Source organism: Schistocerca piceifrons, chromosome 7 (genome assembly GCF_021461385.2).
Source record: "Schistocerca piceifrons isolate TAMUIC-IGC-003096 chromosome 7, iqSchPice1.1, whole genome shotgun sequence".
Classification (NCBI taxonomy): Eukaryota; Metazoa; Arthropoda; class Insecta; order Orthoptera; family Acrididae; genus Schistocerca; species Schistocerca piceifrons.
In genome coordinates, this window is record NC_060144.1 from 215,948,846 (window position 1) to 215,971,641 (window position 22,796).

The 22,796-nt window shown below is 42.3% G+C and overlaps 1 protein-coding gene across 1 annotated transcript in view; it reads left to right on the plus strand.

The window, feature by feature from the left end:
* LOC124709144 (aldehyde dehydrogenase, mitochondrial) overlaps nucleotides 1-21,769 on the plus strand; it is a 94,363-nt gene extending 72,594 nt beyond the window's left edge. Inside the window, exons 7-10 of the mRNA XM_047240816.1 lie at nucleotides 4,068-4,205; nucleotides 4,340-4,504; nucleotides 4,594-4,751; nucleotides 21,255-21,769. Coding sequence (XP_047096772.1) covers nucleotides 4,068-4,205; nucleotides 4,340-4,504; nucleotides 4,594-4,751; nucleotides 21,255-21,402 — 609 coding nt within the window. The 3' untranslated portion in view covers nucleotides 21,403-21,769. The remainder of the gene's footprint in view (nucleotides 1-4,067; nucleotides 4,206-4,339; nucleotides 4,505-4,593; nucleotides 4,752-21,254) is intronic.
* The last annotated feature ends 1,027 nt before the right edge of the window (nucleotides 21,770-22,796 follow it).

Below are 22,796 nucleotides of genomic sequence, written 5' to 3' on the forward strand. Positions count from 1 at the left end.
ACGGGTATTTATTGGACAAATATATTATACTAGAACTGACATGTGATTACATTTTCACGCAATTTGGGTGCATAGATCATGAGAAATCAGTACCCAGAACAACCACCTCTGGCCGTAATAACGGCCTTGATACGCCTGGACATTGAGTCAAACAGAGCTTGGATGGCGTGTACAGGTACCGCTGCCCATGCAGCTTCAACACGATACCACAGTTAATCAAGAGTAGTGACTGGCGTATTGTGACGAGCCAGTTGCTCAGCCAACATTGACTAGGCATTTTTAATTGGTGAGAGATCTGGAGAATGTGTTGGCCAGGGCAGCAGTCGAACATTTTCTGTATCCAGGAAGTCCTGTACAGGACCTGCAACATGGGATCGTGCATTATCCTGCTGAAATGTAGGGTTTCGCAGGGGTAGAGCCACGGGTCGTAACACATCTGAAATGTAATGTCCACTGTTCAAAAGTGCCGTCAATGTGAACAAGAGGTGACGGAGACGTGTAACCAATGGCACCTCAAACTATCATGCCCGGTGATACGCCAGTTTGGCGATGATGAATACACGCTTCCAATGTGCATTCACCCCGATATCACCAAACACGGATGCGACCATTACGATGCTGTAAACAGAACCTGGATTCATCCGAAAAAATGATGTTTTGCCATTCGCGCACCCAGGTTCGTCATTGAGTACACCATCGCAGGCGTCAACGGTAACCACAGACATGGTCTCCGAGCTGATAGTCCATGCTGCTGCAAACGTCGTCGAGCTGTTCATGTAGATGGTTGTTGTCTTGCAAATGTCCCCATCTGTTGACTCAGGGATCGAGACATGGCTGCACGATCCATTACAGCCATGCGGATAAGATGCCTGTCATCTCGACTGGTAGTGATACGAGGCCGTTGGGATCCAGCACGGCATTCCGTATTACCCTCCTGAACCCACTGATTCCATATTCTGCTAGCAGTCATTGGATCTCGTCCAATGCGAGCAGCAATGTCGCGATACGATAATCCGCAATCACGATAGGCTACAATCTGACCTTTATCAAAGTCAGAAACGTGATAGTACGCATTTCTCCTCCTTACACGAGGCATCACAACAATGTTTCACTGGGCAATGCCGGTCAGCTGCTGTTCGCGTATGAGACATCGGTTGGAAACTTTCCTCATGTCATCACATTGTAGGTGTCGCCACCGGCGCCAACCTCGTGTGAATGCTCTAAAAGCTAATCATTTGCATATCACAGCATCTTCTTCCTGTCAGTTAAATTTCGCGTCTGTAGCGTGTCATCTTCGTGGTGTAGCAATTTTAATGGCCAGTAGTGTATTATAGAATTTCTCATCCTCAAACCTGGCCGCACAATCATTTCCCAGATCACTCAACATGGAAACTAATGTTCATCCATAGAAAGAACTGCAGTTCATCACCAAAAAGCACGTCAGATTCGTCCACCTACAAATTCTGCCACAGTGTTGCCCATTACAGAAATTCAACAGAATCTCCAGTCTTTCCCCAAATCCTCAGTGCCATACCAGAACCACTCCCCTAAATTTCTTTCTTCTCGCCTCTACCAATCCTGGCGCCCTACCTTCTACAAGCTTCTTAAAGTCTAAAACTCTACCAGCCAGTACGCCCCATTGTAGCTGCTTACTGTGTCATCCATTCCATACCAAAAAGTTCCTTCCATATCACCTAGCCACCTGTGGCTGTCACGTGTAGTTAAGAGCAATCCCTCACCATATATACCAAGAGTCTCACCGAGGCCTAACAGACCGAAATTACCCTCCCACCCTTATACAGAAATGGATCTCCTGTGCCTTCACTCTCCAGTCAGCTACCAGAATCCCACCATCCAGCCAAAAGGTCATTCCCCAGTGACTGAGTACCACCCAGGACGGCAGCAGCTGAATCGCGTTCTCCTCCCGGGTTCTGACTACCTCTTGCTGTACTCTAAACTGAGGAATATCCTGCCCACTACCCTTTCTACCCGTTCCACAACGTTACTCAACCACCCACAGAACCTATGCAATATCTCAGTCTGTCCCTTCTCCATCCCTGCTCCTAACTCTTACCTCCTGGCTCATATCCCTGCAACAGATCTAGATGAAAGACCTGTCCCATATACTGTGCCGCCACCACCACCACCACCACCACCACCACCACCTACTCCAATCCAGTCACAGGCATCACCATACCATCAAAGGCAGGACTACCTATGAAAGCAGTCATGTGATCTACAAACTAAGCTGCAACCTCTGTACTGCTTTCTATGTGGACAAGACAACCATCAAGCTGTCTGTAGGAATAGTCACCAACAAACTACGGCCAAAAGACAGGTGGACCACCCAGTTGCTGAGCATGCTGAAGATAATGCCTAAACAATGTTCTTCACTTCAATGATTGCTTCACAGCCTGCACCATCTGGATCCTTCCCATGAGCACAAGCTTTTCTGAATTGCATAGGTAGGAACTTTATCTGCAATATATCCTATGTTCCCATAAACATGTCCCCCTGGTCTCAACTTTCATTTGTCCCTGCCCTTCACCCACGTTTCCCCTTCCCTGTCCCACTGCAGCACAGCAGTCTTCTATTCCACCGACATAACCCGCAAGTTTCTTTCCCCTTTGGTACTTCTCTTCTTTACCTCCCTCCCTCCCCCCCCCCCTCCCCCTAAATAAATCGAACCTTTGTGCTGCACTTAGCAGTCCTGCTCTGTCCCAACCACAGCAACCACATCCCTGCTGCAAGCTCCCATGAACAGCACTGCACATTTTCCCAACCCACCCTTCTATCCCTCCTGCTCCCCACCAAATTCGCTACTACCATACCATCGCTAGCCACAGATTGCCCCCCCCCCCCTCCCCCCCTCCCCCCACCTCCCGCACGTGTGCATGGGCACGAATGCGTGCACAAGTAGTCTTTTGTCATTAACAGTCATATTTCAGATCCATATTTATTTCCTTTAAAGAAATAATGCCAGTTTCATTATGAACAATATGTGGAAACACATAATGGATAATTTTGTGTTGATACAGAGAAGGTAAGAAGACAGGAAAACATTTGAGAGTGATTTCTGGAAACTAAAAAAAGGAAACTGGTGTGCATGAGAAAATTGTAATTTTACACGAGCACTCAGCTAGTGTAAGGCACAATGAAAAAAATGAGCTGTATGTTTATGGTGCAGGCAACTGATGTTGTGAGGTAAGGGCCGAGACATTCAGTGTAATATTGTTGGAAGTTGTTGTTGTCTCCCTTAACAACAAAACTGTTTTTGTGACTATATAATGGGATGGGAGTCCCATTAAAAATATTCATGCTTTGTGCCTGTCACTCATTTCAAACATTATAGTGTAATGGTTAGTTGTTTTGATTTGAAAGAAAGTAACAGTTTCATTCAATTAGTTGTGTAAAATAACTCTCCAAACTATTTGTGGATACCACGGAAGTGAGACTTCTAATTATTGATGATTCCATGTATTTCACATTTAAATTCAGCATGTGGTTAATACACCCTTGTCTTCCTTCTGATGTGTGAAATAGCTCACCCGACCTCTTTTGGACTCATTCACAGTTTAGTGTGAAGACGAAACTATAATCACATTTGTAATTTTTCACGTAAATCAAACTTTGCCAGACACAGCAGAAAAGAAAGGCGGCGAGTCACCTATGGATTTAATCACAACCTATTCTTTTGCTAAGCTGACAATGAACAAACAGAACAGCAAAGCATTGTATACCTGAGTGTATGCTGTTTGTTACTGCTGTAAAAATAACATTGTAAGTTGTCAGATTCGCCAAAAACACAGGGTACTACTTGGAATAAGACAGTAAATAACTTAGCCACCTTGCTAGTTTTATTCCTGAAGTGGTCGTATGGACTTCTTTTCGTGTTTGATGTTCGAAGATATGCAGATTAACATGCGCTCACAAATGTTATTCTTACTATTGTAACCCACTTCCAGACAAAATCTCTAATGTATATAACTGAATACGCAATAAATCAAAAATTCTGAACACGTGAAGCTTGCCATTAATAATGTTAAGTGTAATCTGTTTTGCAACAGGGACAATGTTGCTGTGCTGGTTCCAGAACTTTCATTGAAGATTCCATATATGACAAGTTTGTGGAGATGAGTGCAGAGAGGGCAAAGAAGCGTGCCACAGGAAATCCATTTGATATGTCTGTTGAATCAGGACCACTGGTATACAATTTTCGTAACTAAGAATAATTTCTTTTAAGTATTATTATGATAAATCTCTTGAACTGTAATGGAGTATTTACACAAAATTAAGTTCATTGGTTACAAATTATAAAATTACGTATTTTTTTCCTTAGATTGACAGTGACCAGTTCAATAAAGTTCTTGGCCTTATAAAGAAAGGTCAGAGTGAGGGAGCAAAAATGTTAGCCGGAGGTGGACGTCTGGGAGACAAAGGGTACTTTGTGCAGCCTACAGTATTTGCTGATGTTAAAGACAACATGACTATTGCAAAGGAAGAGGTAAAGTTGGTTGTGTAATATTAAAGGAAGGATATTTTACAAACAGAAATGGAAATGATATTGTCGAATTACTAAATTTACTTCTACAGATTTTTGGCCCAGTTCAGCAACTAATTAGGTTCAAGAAATTAGATGAGCTGATTGAGAGAGCAAATAAGACTGACTATGGTTTGGCTGCTGCCATTTTCACGAAAGACATTGATAAAGCAAATTACCTGCTTCAAGGAATCAGGGCAGGAACTGTGTGGTAAGTGAATAAAATGCCTGTAATACTTCAAATTTATTTAAATACATCATATGTGTAATGAAATCTTAATGTGTTCAGCATTTTTTATTGTGCTGTACTGCAAATGTGTTCCCCGATTTACAACAAAAAATTAATGTACGTAATCCTTCTTCCATATTTTCTTGATTGAGGTAGCAGTGAAGTTAAAATTTCAGTGCCTCTTGTAGAAATACCCCAAAACCAATGTCCCATTCACCATTCCAGTTCGGGAAATCGTCAGTTACAAAGGGATGCAAGTGTGCACAATGTTCACATAGCCCATAATTGTCATTGTGCCTTTGATTACTACCACAGGTTCTATGGAAGTCCAGGTGAATGTCCCCCATAACATAATACTGACCCCACTGACCAGCTGACATGTTTCATTTATCCATGGTCCATCAGAGAAGACGTAGTGTCTGCTGCAATCGTAATAGATGATTTTGTTAGGCCAGTGTGGGATCATACTGGTTTCATGTGCTCCACAGCCACAGGTTAAAAAACTGTGCACTGAGTGGTGCGTTCCAGAGCACTTCTGTCTGCACAAGCTTTTTACTGTCACACCTGCAGATTGCTGCCTATCCTGTTGTGCAGAGCTAGAAGCATCCAACAGTGCTGATATTGAACTTGTTGCCTACTCGTGGTTGCACTATCCATTAAGTACTTCCCGTATACCCTCAAGACAGTATTAAACAAATAGCTAACTAGCTTCAATGTTTCAGAGATGCTTGTTCCATAGTGCCAGGCCATAACAAGCTGCCCTTTGTCAGAGCCACCTACGTCAGTGGGTTTCCCCATTTGTTGTCCGTATCATTGCTGAAAGAGTATCATTTGTCTCTTGTCCACTTACATGCTTTCCTTAATGCATCATGTGGCTGTAATGCCACCGTGTGGTAATTCAGTCTTGCTGTTGGTGTTGGTCATAATGTTCAGGCTGACCAATGTATCTGCCCTCTTGATCGTTGAAACTGAAGCTGCAGTTAGCTTTGTAGTAGTATAGAGAACTAACTCTTTAGAAAAATCTAACATTAAACATACTCACAAAATAAAACTGATTGTAAGAGAGAGACTTATCAAAGCGAAAAGTGGTAAACAAAACAAAAAAAAAAAACAAAAAAAAAATGGCGTAACTGCTGGCATATGTAAGTCTGACAGAGAGTGGAAGCAGGGTAGACACAGTTGTCAACAGTCGCAATTGGTGGTTGTGGTCACAAGTGTACACTAAACAGTTCTCTAAAGCACACATCAAAAAATCTGCTCATTTGACATACGTAAAACATGGTTATCATATGTTACCTTATCCACACTTGACGTGGAATTTTGATCATGAACTTATCTTTCTTCATGCCATCTGTTATGTCGAAGTTGACTGTCAGTAAGATAGACCACTCTCATTTCATTCTTAAGTAAAAAACCAAGAATCCTTTCAGACAGATTTTTCTGTTACTTGATACATGAAATATCTTTTTTTGTATTTTCCATCTATCATGTACACTGTTTGTCCACTCCTTAGTTTATTATGATGGTTAATGATATCCTTTGCTTTGTAACTTAAGCCCCAGCTACTTGTTTTAATGCATTGTTTTTCATGACTTTACTCACCCCAATTTGGAGGTAGACCTTGTATTATGTGCATCAGAGACCATAACTATGCCTACTTCCTACCTTACTGCAATTTGATATGTATATATACAAATGAGTGATTGTTTTCGTGCCATATGCATTCCTATTCCCATACATCTGATAGTGACGAAACTTTGCCGAGTTGTTGTACACATGTCTGTGGGGTTTCTGAATTAGCAAATCAATTTTACAAACTACTGTAGTGGTTTCAATAAATGTATTTCATGTACTTTTATGGGCAGTTTGTTTTCTCAATGTTTGTGAGTGCACATGGAGGACATAACTGAACTGAATTGAATAAAAGTGATGACATTTAGTTCCACATGGGAATTAAAAAGTGGTGGTGTTAGTGAATTCTGGATTGCCAGTTTACATTTGGTAATAGATACCACTTGCATTTTTGTCATCAAAAAGCATTGCTTTTGCTGTCAAATCAGTTATGCCACCCAAGTGACAACTGACAGGTCAATCCACTCCTCAAGCACGAAAGAAAAAAGCATCATGAGCTTCAGAAACAGAAAAGCAGTGAGAAGCAAGAGTCACAAGAGTACACGATGCTTAATCCTGTTCATCTGAAACATTTGAACAACCAAAAGCAAGACTGGATACTGTTAGAGTACACACTTCTTGATCCATACAAACACTGCATGCTGATCTACATTTTGATGCACCCCCTCACAAAGCTAATTATGATTACAGTCTTCATCCAAGTGTGGTGACTGGAAAAATGGATAAATAATGTATCAGTATTATGAAAAGAAAAGTTGCTATTCAGAATATACAGGAGATGCTGAGTCACAGATAGGCACAACAAAAACTCTCACAATTAAAGCTTTCGGCCATTAAGGCTTTCATCAAAACACACACACACACACACACACACACACACACACACACCTGACTGTAGTCTCAGGCAACTGAAACCACACTGCGAGCAACAGCACCAATGCGCGGTGGCTGGGTGGGGGTAAGGAGGAGGGTGGGGAGGGGAGTGATGGACAGTGAAGTGCTGCAGGTTAGATGGAGGGCGGGGGAGAGGTTTGGGGGGGGGGGGGGGTAGCGGAAAAGAGGAAAAATAAAACGACTGGGTGTGATGGTGGAATGATGGCTGTGTAAACGTAGGACGTATTGCAGGGAAAGTTCCCACCTGTGCAATTCAGAAAAGCAGTTGTTGGTGGGAAGGATCCATATGGCACAGGCTATGAAGCAGTCATTAAAATGAAGGATATCATGTTCAGCAGCGTGTTCAGCAACAGGGTGGTCCACTTATTTCTTGGCCACAGTTTGTCGGTGGCCATTCATGCAGAGAGACAGCTTGTTGGTTGTCACGTCTACATAAAATGCAGCATAGTGAATGCAGCTTAGCTTGTAGATAACATAACTGGTTTCACAGGTAGCCTTGCCTTTGATGGGATAGGTGATGTTAGTGACTGGACTGGACTGGAGTCGTTGGTGGTGGGAGGATGTATGGGACAGGTCTTGCTTCTAGGTCTGTTACAGGGGTATGAGCCAAGAGGTAAGGGATTGGGAGCAGGGGTTGTGTAACGATGGAAGAGTATATTGTGTAGATTGAGTAGATGGCGGAATACCACTGTGGGAGGGGGTGGGGTGGATAGTGGGCAGGACATTTCTCATTTCAGGGGATGATGAGAGGTAATCGAAACCCTGTTAGAGAATGTAATTCAGTTTCTCCAGTCCTGGGTGGTACCGAGTTTTGAGGGAAATGTACCTCTGTGGCTGGACGGAGGGACTTCGGGAGGTGGTGGGAGATGGGAAAGATAAGGCATGGGAGATTTCTTTTTGTACAAGGTTGGGAGGATAATTACGGTCAGTGAAGGCTTCAGTGAGCCACTCAGTATATTTCGGGAGGGACTACTCATCACAACAGATGCGACGAGCACGGGTGGCTAGGCTGCACGGAAGGGTCTTCTTGGTATGGAATGGGTGACAGCTGTCGAAGTGAAGGGTATTGCTGGTGGTTAGTAGATTTGATATGGACAGAGGTACTGATGTAGCCATCTTTGAGGTGGCTTGTAGGGTTGAGTAGGGCCAGTTGAAGCCAATGGGTGACAAGTTGTTGAGATTCTGGAAGAATGTGGATAGGGTGTCCTCGCCTTCGATCCAGATAGCAAAGATGTCATCAATGAATCTGAAGTGGGTGAAGGGGTTTAGGATTCTAGGTTTTTAAGGAGGATTCCTCTAGGTGGCCCATGAATAGGTTGGCATAGAATGGTGCCATGTGAGTGCCCATAGCCGTACCCCAGGTTTGTTTGTAGGTAATGCCTTCAAAGGAGAAGTAATTGTGGGTGGTGATATAGCTGGTCATGGCGATTGGGAAGGAGGTTGTTGGTTTCGAATCCGTGGGTCATTGGGAAAGTTAGTGTTCAATAGTGGTAAGACCATGGGCATTAGGAATGGTAGTGCACAGGGAGGTGACCATCAGTAGTGATGAGCAGGGCACCATCGGGTAAAGAGACAGGAACTGTGGAGAGTCGGTGGAGGAAATGGTTGGTATCTTTTATACAGGAGGGTAGGTTCTGAGTAATAGGTTGAAGGTGTTTGTCTAAGAGAGCAGAGGTTCTCTCTGTGGGGGTGCCGTAACCGGCCACAATGGGGCATCCTCGTTGGTTAGGTTTATGGACTTTAGGAAGCATGTAGAAAGTAGAAGTGCAGGGAGTGACAGGGGTGAGTAGAGAGATGAATTCCGGTGAGAGGTTCTGGGTGGGCCTTAGGATTTGGGTAGTGACTGGAGATCCTGCTGGATTTCTGGAATGGGGGCACTGTGGCAAGGTTTGTAGGTGTTCCTTTTACCCACATGCCATTCGAGAGTGGAATGGTAGAGAAGTAGTATGAAAATGGTTCAATGAACCCTCTGCCAAGCACTTCAGTGTGAATTTCAGAGTAACGATGTAGATGTGGAAGTATCTGACAACTGGTGAAGTCCTTTTGCCAGGTAATCCTTGCGGTTCAAAACAACAGTTACGGAGCCTTTGTCTGCAGGTGGGATTATAAGGTCGGGATCTCTTTTTAGATGATGGACTGTGGTTCTTTCTGCGGATGTAAGGTTACTTTGCATGTTGAGGAATTTGGGGAATGATGGTGAGGCAAGGTTTGAGATTAAGAAATTCTGGAAACTTAACAGGGGGTGATTTGGGGGGCAGTGTGGGTGAATCACGGTTGGATGGAGGAGTGAACTGAGTTAGGCAAGGTTCAATATTGATCTTTGAGTCTGACTGGTAGGGTTTGGTGGCGAAAAAGTGTTTCCACTGTAGGGACTGGGAGAAGTCCTGCATGATTGAATTTCAGGGTGGAACAAAAGGTGAGGCCTTTGGAAAGGACTGATATTTATGTGGAGCCAAGGTATCTGGAGGGAAAGTTCATGGCTGTGTTGTGGGTGTGTTTAGGTTCTGGAGTCTGTGTGGTGGTGAGAGGGAGTTTTGGAGGGTGGGGTAAGTGCTGTAGGTCTGAGAGACAGGGTTTGTCAGCTATGAGGGGAGGTGGGAGGCAGTGGTACTCCAAGGCAGGAGTAGGAAGTGAGCAGGCGGAGAGCTTTTTTAGATGGCGTTGTGCATGTTGCTCAAGTTCTTGCGGGGCAAGAGTTTCAATGTGTGTTATGGGTTCCAGTAATTTGGGATTGCATAGCAGGAGAATTTTGCGGATGGAGAGAAGGTACTGCAAGGAGGTTTGGGCTTGGTTGGTAGGGTTTTGCAGGATTATGTTGGTGAGGGCTAAGGATTGGTGGAATATGAACAGATGGAGGTCATTGTGGAAGGAGGGGTGGCAGCCAGAGATGGGTAATTTGATGGTAAGGCCATTAGGGGGGATTTTATGAGTCAGGCAAAAACGCAGGAACAGTATGTGGGACTGGGATCTGGCTAGGGGTAAGAAAACTTTTCTGTATTGGTGCAGATGGAAGGAGCAAGGAACCATCATGGTGGAAAAATGTGAAACATTACATAAATAATGTAGAATTATGTCCAAAAAGTTTCACAAAAATATACCCAAATACACTTGAAAATTCACGAAAAGGATAAATTGGATGCAAAAGGGCGAAACAAGATGAAATCTGAGGGAGTCGACAATAGCAAAATGTCTAATCTCACTAAAATTGGTGAAAAGTCGCAAGGATCAAAGTAAAAAAAAATATATATTTTACCGTGGGTAGCAGGTCTGAGGGTGGATAATTGTGAAGGAGGGGGACAGCAGATGTGACTGAATGAGGTGGAATTAGTGGGTGCAAACTGGGATAGAAAGGAGAAAGAGTTGGGGGGGGGGGGGGAGGAGGAGTTCATAGGATGAGATACAAGATCGTGTGGCTCCGGAAAGGTGCGGGAGTTAATGTGCAAAAATGCAGGAAATGACGCAGGGAGAGTGATCAATTTGAAAGTGTAGGATTAATTATATCGGCAGGAGTAATGTGGGACACAAGATGCTGCACCAACAATCCCCGTGGTTTTGTAGCCGTCTGTTTTGTGCAGCCGAGACAGTTGATACAATGTGGCTCGTAAGTAGAGCATGCAGTGCAGTTTGTAAGGTGACTAGAGAAACACAGGAAAGAAGAGTAAGAGGGACGGACATTGAGTATTGTGAGGCAAAAGAAATTAGTGACAAAGGAAAACAGCACTGGGTTAGGATTGAAGAAAAGCTGTCAGGCAAAATTCAAACAATGGAAAATCCAGGAAGACATGCAACAGTATTGAAAAGGAAAGTTGCTACTCACCATATAGCGGAGATGCTGAGTCGCAGATAGTCCCTACAAAAAGACTCTCACAATTAAAGCTTCCAGTCGTAATTCACACATTATGTGAGTATTTTAGTGCCTTCAGATTTAAGAATTAAATGTGTGTGGGTTGAAAAGTGGAACTAGCAGAACTACAGTCACCAACAGAATTGCATTTTTGTGGAAGTACAACTCATTTTTAAATGACATTGTGCAAGTACAACTCATGCAAAAATTGTGTGACAACATTGAAAGTGCAAAGGCAAATTAATCATTGTGCAGGATCACTACTACCTACCACTGCTGGATGCAAGCCACAAATTTCTCCAGATTTATTTCATGGGAAACATTGATGAACAAATCAGTCAAAACTGTCGATTCAATACGGGCACTAAACAAGAAATTGTCACTGCATTACAGATGTCATTCAATCGACACATTGAATTAATTTAATTGTTCACAACTGCACTTGAACAGTTGGCACTGATGTTACAAAGTTGTAATTGGAGCAGACGAAACATCTGTCAACCAGCACAAAAGATGGTACAGTGCACCAACAATTCATGAAGTAGCAATAGTTCTAGTTGGTGAGGAGCTTAACTCAGGTGATATAATTCTTCAATCCAGAAATGATGTTGAGTGAGTCTCCAAAACTCATCGCTTACGTGATGGATTGCAATGTCAGTTTTATTTTGGCAAGGAGAAGATGGCTATCATTTCAGCATCAGATTGAGAAATCGACAAACAGATGATGAAATAAATAAGAAAGGTAGTGTTACATCGATTAAAGATTCATGAAAATGCTGAAAATTGTATCTTGAAATGTCAACAATTGTTCCATTAATACGCCATTGATATTGACGCAGAAATCTAAACTGAACAGCTCCACTACATTCAATGAAATCAAACCAAGTTGCGTTTTGAAGAGTACATTCATTTATGTAATGCAGTTGTTAACGATGGTAGATGGGTTCCAATGAATTGGAAAAAAAATAGTCATACTACAAGCTACATTTACAGGGTGTCCATAGCACGAATACACACAATATTCAGTGACATTCAAGGGAATGTGACTGACAACAAGTTGTTGTTGTATTCCCACGCACTCCTGCTTGGGAGGAAATAAAAGTAAGTTTGTTAACTGGCTAATCATCGTCAGCTTGTCATGATATTTGTGTGTGCATATGTTCAAACAAAAATTGAAATCTTTAATGGATTTCATTGTCAAGCATCATGTTTTTGGAGAGAGAGACTGCTAATTTAGTTCACTGAATGCCAAAAGAGAGGATTGTCACATGTAGGCATTTTGATTTGGTTGATTAATAGTCCTTACAGCGACATGTAGGCATTTTGATTTGGTTGATTAGTAGTCCTTACAGCAGGAATACTAGGTGTTGACATTGATACAGACTTATTTGAAGTTGTCACCAGGATGAGAAATGCACTAACAGTACCCAAGAGACTATCTTTCAAAGTCTACTGTTGGCAATGAACTGAAGATGGCAACAAATATATTACTTTTAAAAGTACAAAACAGTGATGGTGAAACTGCTAATCGTTTTGTTATACCATATTCCCCATTACTCTCAAATGTACAAAACACACACAAATGTCAAGTATTGGGATTCTGTGAAATCTGTCAATTGTATTTGCAAATATGTCAACAAAGGAAGCAATATAGCAGTTTTTGGAGTGCAAGCAATGTAGAAGTATTTTGGAGTGGGAAATAAAACAGCAGCTATCAATGAAATAGACCAATCTATCAAGTGGAACATTACATTACTAGCAATGAACACCCTTTGGGTGTACATTGCTAGGGCAGCACCTCTTTCCTTTCTGTGCTGCATGTCTATCCTCCTCTGCTTGAGTGTTTAAGGTTTCTCATTGTTTCTTCTTGCTCCTGAAGGCCGGCCCACATGTTTGACATGTAAGAGGTGGCTTGGTAACATGAAATTCCTAGCCTTGGATTGACAGTTGGAGTTTCCACGTACTCTCTGGTACAGGCCAGGCACAGGGACAGGTGATTGGTTGAGCTGTTACCTTCCAAATTGCCAATTTGTCTCTCTGTCAAGAGTTTGGGAGGTGTGAACAGCACCTAAAGTGGGCACTATCAAAGACACTGGCAATCGTGGTTCTTCCCCCCCACAATGACCCAATCGCCATCTTGGTCAACATCAACCTAACGTAAATGGAATGGGCTAAAGATTCAAAAGACTGTCCCAGCTGCACCTCAGTTCCTCTCGGTGTCACACACCGAAGCAGGTTAGTACATTGCTACAGTTAATCCATTTGTTATTCAAAAAGGTTGTAAGGCAATTACATGCCCTGTGAAATCCTGCTCTCACTTAGGTAATGTTTGCTTCTGGAGACCAATTTTATTTTTAAGCCCAACAACTACTTACACCTTCACTCCTCCACGGCTATCCCGTTCGTGTTGAGGCCTATCAAACACTGAATTCTTTGGTGGTGCTGTTTACGCTTGGCTACTTGATGGTCTGACCAAGGGAGAAATCCAAATTTAACTCCCAGATCATCGCATCACTGCAGTCCGTCAAGTAATGAAAAAGATTGACGTAACCTTAGTGCCTACAAACACCCTTTTTCTCACGTTTGATCGAGTAGTGCTTCCATCCAATATCAAATCAGGCTATGAAGTCGTCATGGTCTGTACATTTCAAACATGATGTGTTTCTACAAGTGTCAGCATTTCAGCCACACTCGCATATCCTGTCAAAACATGGGCAAATGTGTTACTTGTCATAGGGGTGCACACAATGGCAGTTGCCAGTCTCCTCCTCCCTACTGTATCAATTGTAATGGTGACCATGCCACCTCATCCCATGAATGACCCATGTTTCTCAATGAGTGGGCCCATTCAAGAGATCCGGGTGAAGGAATAGGTCCTTACCTTCTTGCTCGCAAGTTGTTGGCTAATCGAAAGCCCTGCATTGCACCATGTGACTTACGGTACTGGTCTTGCTATGCCTCACTCTGTGAAGAACGTCAGCACTCCAATTGTAAAATCGCCTAGTATCATGATAGCCTCCTCCTCCTCCTCCTCCTATGCACGACAAGCCACCAGATATTCGCCCCCAGGAGCAAAATTACCTGCTGCAAAACTGGCAAGCCAGAAAGAATAAAAGGAATACTCCTGTTAAGACTTTCTATGTCCCTCCAACCAACAACTGTCTGTGTCTTCTTGTGCCAACCAAAAAGGCCTAAGAAGTTGAATAAAGGCACACGGTATTCTCCTTCTCCGACTTGGAGATACTCTATGGTGTCATCGTGATACCCCCTCCTGGCTGATGCCAGTTTCACTGGTGCTAACTGCCTGTCATTGTTCTACCCTGGAATCTCTAGGTTAACCTAGAGAGATTGCTGAGACCACTGTAGATTTCATGGAACAGAATCCTGCAGCTTCTGTGTCCTGTAGCAGCGAATCTTCGAAGGCTGGCGCCTGGCAGCCAGCGAGGTGACTACTCTGTATTTGTTCCCTCCAGCCCAGTCCCCATTATTACTCTTCTCCACAAGAACATTCATGCCATTGGATCCAACAAGGAGGAATTACAGCTGCTTTTGGAATCAGTATCTGGTTATTTTATACCTCCAACAAACAAAATTGGGTGCTTGTGACACTTTGATCTCTCACGTTTCCTTCCTGTACATTTTGACCTCCATGCCGAGGATGACATTCTACCTCATGGGGTAGGCCTGCTACTCATTCTGCAGCCAAACTGTCTTGCTGAACAGTTGGTTGGAAGCTATCGCAATCTGCATTTTTCTTCCTCGCACCATCTTTTCCCTTTGTAACGTCTGCATCCCTCCAACATTTGCTGTCAATAGGGTGGACTTACTCTAGCTTATTGGTAACCTCCTTCACCCCCTTTTTGCTGTTCGGTGACTGTAATGTGCACCATCCCATTTGGAGCTCTTAAAGAACCTGTCTAAGAGGTGCTCTTTTGTCTGACCTTCTCAATAAACTCAACCTCGTCTTTCTTAACATTGGTGCACCCACATTCCTTACAGACTCCATGCACACCTATTCCCATTTGGATCTATTGTTCTGCACAGCACAGCTTGCTTGTTATCTCAAGTGGACAGTTGTCTTTGACACATACTCAGGTGACCATTTTCTGTACACTATCTGTTTTGACTCTTACCCCACCCGTGTGTAAAACTAACTGGCCAGTTTCTAAGGCCAACTGCACACTTTACTCCTCCCTGCCGACCTTAGATGAACATTATTTTCCAAGTTGTGATGACCAGGTTGAGTGCCTTATGAACATCATCCTTACTTCTGCAGAACATTCCATACCTGGCACTTCATTGTTACCGCTTTGTGTCCTAATCGCCTGGTGGACTGAGGCATGCCGTGACATGATTCACACATGGAGGTGTGCTCTCCATGTTTTTGACAATCGTAATACAGCGGTAAACTGAATTCGTTATAAACTGTTGCATGCGCAGTGCTGTCGCGTTCTTTGGGTTAACAAAAAGCTAGCTGGATTTCATTTAAGAGTTCTTTTAACAGTTTCACTCCCTCCACCACTGAGTGGGGGCAATCTATGTTGGCTCTCTGGGACAAAGGTCCATTCCCCAATTTCCAGTTTTACTGTAGCAGATGCTATCATTGTATCCCTACTGCTACCTCCAACACCTTAGGCTGCTATTTACGGAGATTTGTAGTAGCTCCAGCCACCATCACCCCACCCTCCTCCCACAGAAACGAGTACAAGCTGGGCAGACTGTCATTCAACAGTTAGAACTGTGTGTACTTAACCAATGGAACCGCACTACACATACACGCCTTTGAACAATACTAATATAGCTTTATTGATCACAGCCACAGGAGACTGCAAAGAATACATGGCTTGCTCGATAATTCCAAGCTTGCAGTTGAAAATAACTCAACATGCAGGGAACAAAAACATCAGTGTTATCTCGTAACTATACGTGAACTAACTACCAGCATGGAAGATACAAAATAATAAAAAAAGCACAATCAGAGGACAACAAAAACAACAAACACACATAAAACACATCCTCTGGTGGCTTCTGTGAAATGATTGACGGCACAATTGCTTCTAAACATCCACAGAGGACACACACGATAAACACTATGTAACTGCGCGATGTCGCCACATCCGCTCCCATTTTGGAAGTGGAGCATTATACCAAGTAGTGAGCTGGAAAGTGGATGCGGCGATTGGATCTTCAGGTATATGTTGGTAGGTCCACTGCTGTTGTAATCTGTGCTGGCAGCTACGAAGGCGGTGATGAGGCAGCTGTTGGGTGAAGCCGTAGTCTTGGAAGTTCTGGCATTGCTGCTTTTTGGAAGACATTAGCCAGTTTAACCCTGGCAATAGACACAGTGGTCGCCTTTCTGTTGATTGAAATGTCAGTTGTCTTCTCTCCCCTTGCAACTACTAGGTAGGGTCCTGAGTTTGGTGGCTGCAATGACGGTTTGATGCCTTTCATGCATAGCATGACGCGTGAACATGTTTTAAAGTCTTGATTCATGAAAGTGGTAGCTGTACTGTGTCTGTGAGGCTGGTGTGGGCGAATTTGGGCCACATGATATCGCAGTTGGCTTAGTTGCCTTAAGTTGGCGATGCCATCTCTCAATCATCCCATTACTGGCTGGGTGATAACGCGTCATTTTGTGGTGAGTTGTGCTGCAAAATTTCACATCTTGTCTGAGCAGCTTGGATTCAAATCGCCATCCCCTATCTGTCATGACAGCTATGGATAGCCAAAGCATGACACCCAATATGACACAAAAGTGACAGCCAGAGTTTCTGCCATAACAGTCTATCGTTATAAGTATGTAACATCGGCTGTCAGGTGGTGGCAATGGACCAACAACGTTGATGTGGACATGACTGAAAAGGGCGGTTGTGATTGGAAATTTCCCTATCAGTGCTTGCATGTAGTGGTGTATCTTGCGTCTTTGGCATTTAAGACAACACCTCGCCCATTTAAAGCAGTCTTTCTGCATACCCGGCCACACGTAACTATTCGTCACTAGGCGGGTTGTCAGTCGAATACCTGGGTGGAACAAGTCATGAAGCATATTGAAGCCGTTCATTCTGAAGGCAATTGGTAGGAATGGCCATGGTTTTGATGTGTTAAAGTCACAATACAGCCTGACATTACTCCCTGGAATTTTGGTAAGTTGCAGATCCAATGGTGATGTTCCTGCTGATAACATTCCTTGTAGTTCTTGATCTGATTGTTGAGCAGTGGCAAGTTTGGTGTAATCAATCATGCTAGTAATGCTTCTGACCTGAGACAGACAATCGACTGCCACATTGTCGATGCCAGAGATGTGCCAGACGTCCATACTGAACTGTGAGATGAACATTAGCTGATTGTGTTGCCTAGGTGAATAGTTTGTGTTGTTCTGGTGAAAGGCGTAAGTTAGTGATTTGTGATTGGTGCAGGTAACGAAGTCTCTAGCTTCTGGTTGAGACCTGAAGTATTTAAACAGCCGAAAGTTCTCTGCCATAAGTGCTCCACAAGGTGCAGTAGGCTAAGGGTGCACGAGTAGTGGGGCATCTACAGTGCTCTTCAAATGCCACACACATGCTATCAGTCCATGTTATAGCAGAGTTACCATTTGTCTTTGAACCTGTGAGTACTGCAATTACTGGTTTTTGTAACAGCAGAGTGTGGCGAGTGATGGCGATAAAAATTTAATATACCAAGCAATCGGCGCAATTCCTTTGCCTTATTTGGGCGTGAAATCCATAAGACGGCTTCTACCTTCTCTGGCAGTGGTAGTGATCCTGCTGCTATAATCATATGCCCTAGGAATTTCACATGGGATGGCCAAAGCCACATTTGGCAGTGTTCAGGACGACACTGTAGTGTTCCAGCCAATTAAAAACTTCCATTAAATGCTGCCAATGTTGCTCTGCTGATGATGAAAAGACTACTTGTCATCCAGGAGAGGAAAAGCAAAAGTGAGGTCCTGTAGCACAGAGTCAATTAAGTGTTGCCATGTTCGAGCAGAGCTCCTGATTCCAAAAGTCATAAATTTGTTCTCAAACAGGCCAAAAGTAGTGACAGTCAGTCTTGGGAATGTCTCATTCAGCTACAGGGATCTGTGTGTACGCTTTTGCACCGTCCAAGTCGCTAAAAACTGCCCCACTCAATGCAGTGTTGTAGTCACGTAAAAACAGCATTGGGTATCTGTTCGGTATTGTTCTGGCATTCACGGCTCTGTAGTCACAACAGGGTCGCCAAGCACCATCGTTTTTCGGGACCAAATGTAATGGTGAGGACCGGGGGCTGTTGGATGGTTGCATTACACCTTCATAAACCATACTGTAGGTGCGACTCTTCAAGCTTTCCCATCGGATGTGTTGTAAATAGTCTTCACGGGTTTGCCGCTGGATCACAGTTGATGAACAGTTCATACAGTCTTACACATTAAACAGGTTTTTGTATCATCCTTGAAGTACTAAATTTCAAATGTTGATTTTTTTTTTTAACAAAATTTCTGTGAAATACATTACAGTCGGAAGCCAGACTTTGTCTAGGGGAAAATGTACCTGGTGAGAAAAGATAAGCCATACAGTATCAGAAAATTTCTGTGGTGATACAACCATCTTACATCTGTATTAATCAATAAAAACTTTTAAATACTTAGTGTTACAAAAAATCACTAATTAATAGGGTGGTAGGATGACCACTTAACTATTTTCACTGCATTGTAAGCTACAGAGGTTTTTCACATGCACCTAACAAGAAGTTGATTTAATAATTGCAAGCAGTGGTGGAGATTTGAATAACCATGTTGTTGTTCATGTTACGGCCATCTGTTATTGTAATATAAGATTGGATGTAAAGTACTGTGTTGGTAAATACTGTGCAAAGTAAAAAGCTGCTTGCAAATGAGCCACAGAGATTTAGTTTCGCGCCTGCAACTGTGCGATGCCTGGAAGGCATGCCACTTGACGAGCAGCCAGGCCACACAGGTGCCTTGGTATACTTGGATTTTCTAACGGGACACTGCACAGCCCAGTGGGCGCCAGCGCGGCTCGACTGGCTGACTGGGTAGTGCGGGTCGAGGGTTGTCGGGCAGTCGAGGCAATGGTCCCAGGCAGACCATGCAGGTTTAGTGCGTACCTCTGTCTAATAGTTTAAATGCCCTGCTATCGTAGTTAAAACTGACTGCGGGAAAGAAAACTAAACACATTTGTCCAACAAAGCACAGAAGTTTCTTTCCTGCAGTTGGTTTTTACAGAAAACATGCAAATTGTCAAAGTATGTAGCTCATGTCTGTCTGAATGTTCATTAGAGTATAGGATAAAATTTTGAAGAAAATTGATCCACAACTTATTGACATTTTTCACGACAATGTTTAACAATGTCTTTTCTTTATATTATAGTATACATATTCAAGAAATAACGTAGGCAAGTGAGAAAGGTTTTCTTATCGTATGTATTACATTGATTATAGTGGCTTTGGACATCTTTCCAGCCTACTAGCTAACCCAGTAGAAATATACATGAAGATGAAAATATACTGTTCTTGTAGACTTTCAAACTATATGGATCATTTTATACTGCAGCCAGGAAAGATGTCACACTGGCTTAGAACAGTTTATCATTGATTGAGGTGGAATCGTGGTTAACACTGAAATTGCATTCAGGAGTATTGTTTAAATTGTAGTTCTGCCACTCATATTTAAGTTTGCTGTGATGCCGCAACTCTCAAGGCAAACTGTGGGGAAGTTTCCTTTGAAAAGGACCCAGCTTATGCAGTACCCTCTCCTTGTCAACTCGGTCATGTTTGATCTCTAATGACCTCATCATTTGTGGTCCTTTAAACACTGTATTCATTTTTTAAAGATATATGCAACACTCTTTAATCTGTTAAGTTTCTTCCTGTTTAATATATGCTTTTCCTTGCTATTTTTCTTGTATTATACTGAGAATTAGATAATTAAGTAAACAAATGTTACTCTGGCATTGTGCAGCATAAGAGCCGTGGCTTTAGTAAGTGCACGGCAATCTGTAATGATGTGTGTGTACATTGGTTTAATCTTCCGTCTTTCAATAAACATTTTTTGCCAAGGTTCAGAGATTAAGTGATAGGGCACTGTAAGAGTATTTTTATCTGTAATTCAGAATATGTATAACTCTTTGAATAGAAATAGTTCTTTGAAAAAAAAAAAATGGACTGGTTTTTACATTAATATTACATATTATAAATTGCCTTGTGGTAAAAGTGTAGCACAAAGAAGACTTGTCCGATGTCAGTGTAACTTCATGCATGTACACACCATTGGCGACTGTGTAAATGATTAGAGCTACTATTCTCTGTGACAGGCAGAATGGCCATCAGTGTGCATTAGTGTTGCTTATGCTCATTTTTGCCACGAGGGGTGGTAGATTATGTAAAGGATATGAACAGCTCCAGATGTTGAGTGATTACAGTAAAGGACACGCATTTCCCGTCTGCTCACATGAGACAGTGTTATCTGCACTTGATAGTTTGCAGGAGGCCTCATTGTGGATCTCCAAATGGCCAGCTGCTCAAATTGTGCAGTATCCAAATTTGTGGGGCATTCAGATGCGATAGTGGCCCAGTGTTGGAACGTGAAGGTACAGGCATACCCGTTGCCAAGGTTCGCACTCATAATCCCTTTACATTTGAGCCTACCATCTAAGACCAAGTAATGAATTCCCTGCAACATTCTGTGTCATCCCATACTATTGGTTGGGGACTACCAGCAGCCAGACTAGGGAATTACCGGCCCCTGCATAGGCTCCTGTTAACACCCCAGAGCTAGTATTCTGGATGCCAAAGACCAATTCCAACAGTTGTGGGCCAGCTTGCCTCAGGAGGGTATACAACAGTTCTGACACCCTTCCCAACCAAACAAGTGCCCACCCTCGGGCCAAAGGGTGAGCAGTGTCATGCTGATAAGTGGGCTCATACTGTAAGTCTGACTTGGTTTTGTAATCACTGTGGTAACATCACATACCGTTTTAACATGTGAATTTTCATTTCATTTCCTCCTCTATGCTTTACTAGAATTGGATGGTGTATGTAATTAGTGTAGCATTTTGTCTTTGAACAGAAATTATGTGTGGTTTATGGAAAATAATACTATTTTTTTTCTTTCAAGGGTTAATTGTTACAATATTCTGAATGTACAAGCTCCATTTGGAGGATTCAAGATGTCTGGTAATGGACGTGAATTGGGAGAATATGGTTTAGAAGCATACAGTGAAGTGAAGACTGTAATTGTGAAAATACCTCAGAAGAATAACTAAATTTCTTTAAGAGAAATGTCTCAACTCGCATAATTACAAAATAGTTATGCTAAGTTCTGATTGTCAGCATCCACTACTCTTTTTTTTATGAGTATTATGTCTTCCACAAGTAATGAATCCACATACGTCGATATTGATACATATTATTGTCACGTAATTTTTTTTTTACTGTGTAACAATATGGATGGAAACCAGTTTTGATTTGCTTATTGAGGAATGAAACTTCTACAACTGAGTGTGATTACATAGTTTTATTAATATGAGACTGTTTATTTTAATACTAGAATTAATTTTGTACAGCTCGTATGTTTCTATCAGAATACTTATTTTTGTATTCCTTTAAATAAAGTGCCTCTCTACAGTTTCAGTTCCTTTTCATATTTATAGAAAATCTTGCTTATATTTTTTTAACCATGATTCAACTTTTTAAACACAAATTTAGTGGAAAATTTGCATGTTGAAGAATGGAAAGATATGCCTTGTAGCATTTGGAAACTGAGGACCATGAGAGAGTAAAAATAAATATCACAATACCGTAAAGGTAGAGTGTAAATAATAATTCATGAAAATCTACCATCTTTACAGCTATGAGATTATTCCCTATGTTGGGTTTTACTGGTTTGTGTGTGCCTCCAGTTTAGTAGTTGGATGACACACTACTACTACTATTACTTCTACTAATTATTATTATTATTATTATTATTATTATTATTATTATTATTATTATTACTACTACTACTATTACTATTACTGTCATCATTCTTCTCCTTCTCCTCCATCTCCTTATATTTGAGCTGTATATCTTTCAGTTATTGTTACTGTGAGTCTGGAGTGTTACTGGGATAAGTTAGTGAGTGTGTGCAGATTACTCTATGTACGATCTGCCATCCAGTTGCACGTGTGTGCCAACTTTACCTACAAATAATTTGTGGTTGCTGTTGTTTAAATTAACTGCTTGTGTGGAAACAGTGCCAAGTGACCTCTTCCTTTCGCAGTTGTGCAGGAAGACAGCTCTGATATATCTAAGCTACTCAAATGACGTAATCAGATTTTTGTTAATTCTTTTGTATTATAATAGCAATGTTTCCACTACAAAATTAATTTCATAACTGCAGGTGATGCAGATCACTCATACCTTGTAGCTCGCAACAGATCGTAACATGTGTGTGTCATGCTTTGACATTAGAGACCAAATGACCATTCTCATCATGATTCTTCTGTTGTTCAATTCTTTACAATCTTGTCAGCACTCCTTTTCTCCTTGACTTCCAAGGCGCTTCCTAGCCACAATGCCAAAGCGTAAGCTGGTCTCCACAGCAGGTGGAGACACACATTTGGCATCATGCCTTGCCGATATGCTGAAATGACTTCATTTTGCATCTGTCTGCACATAC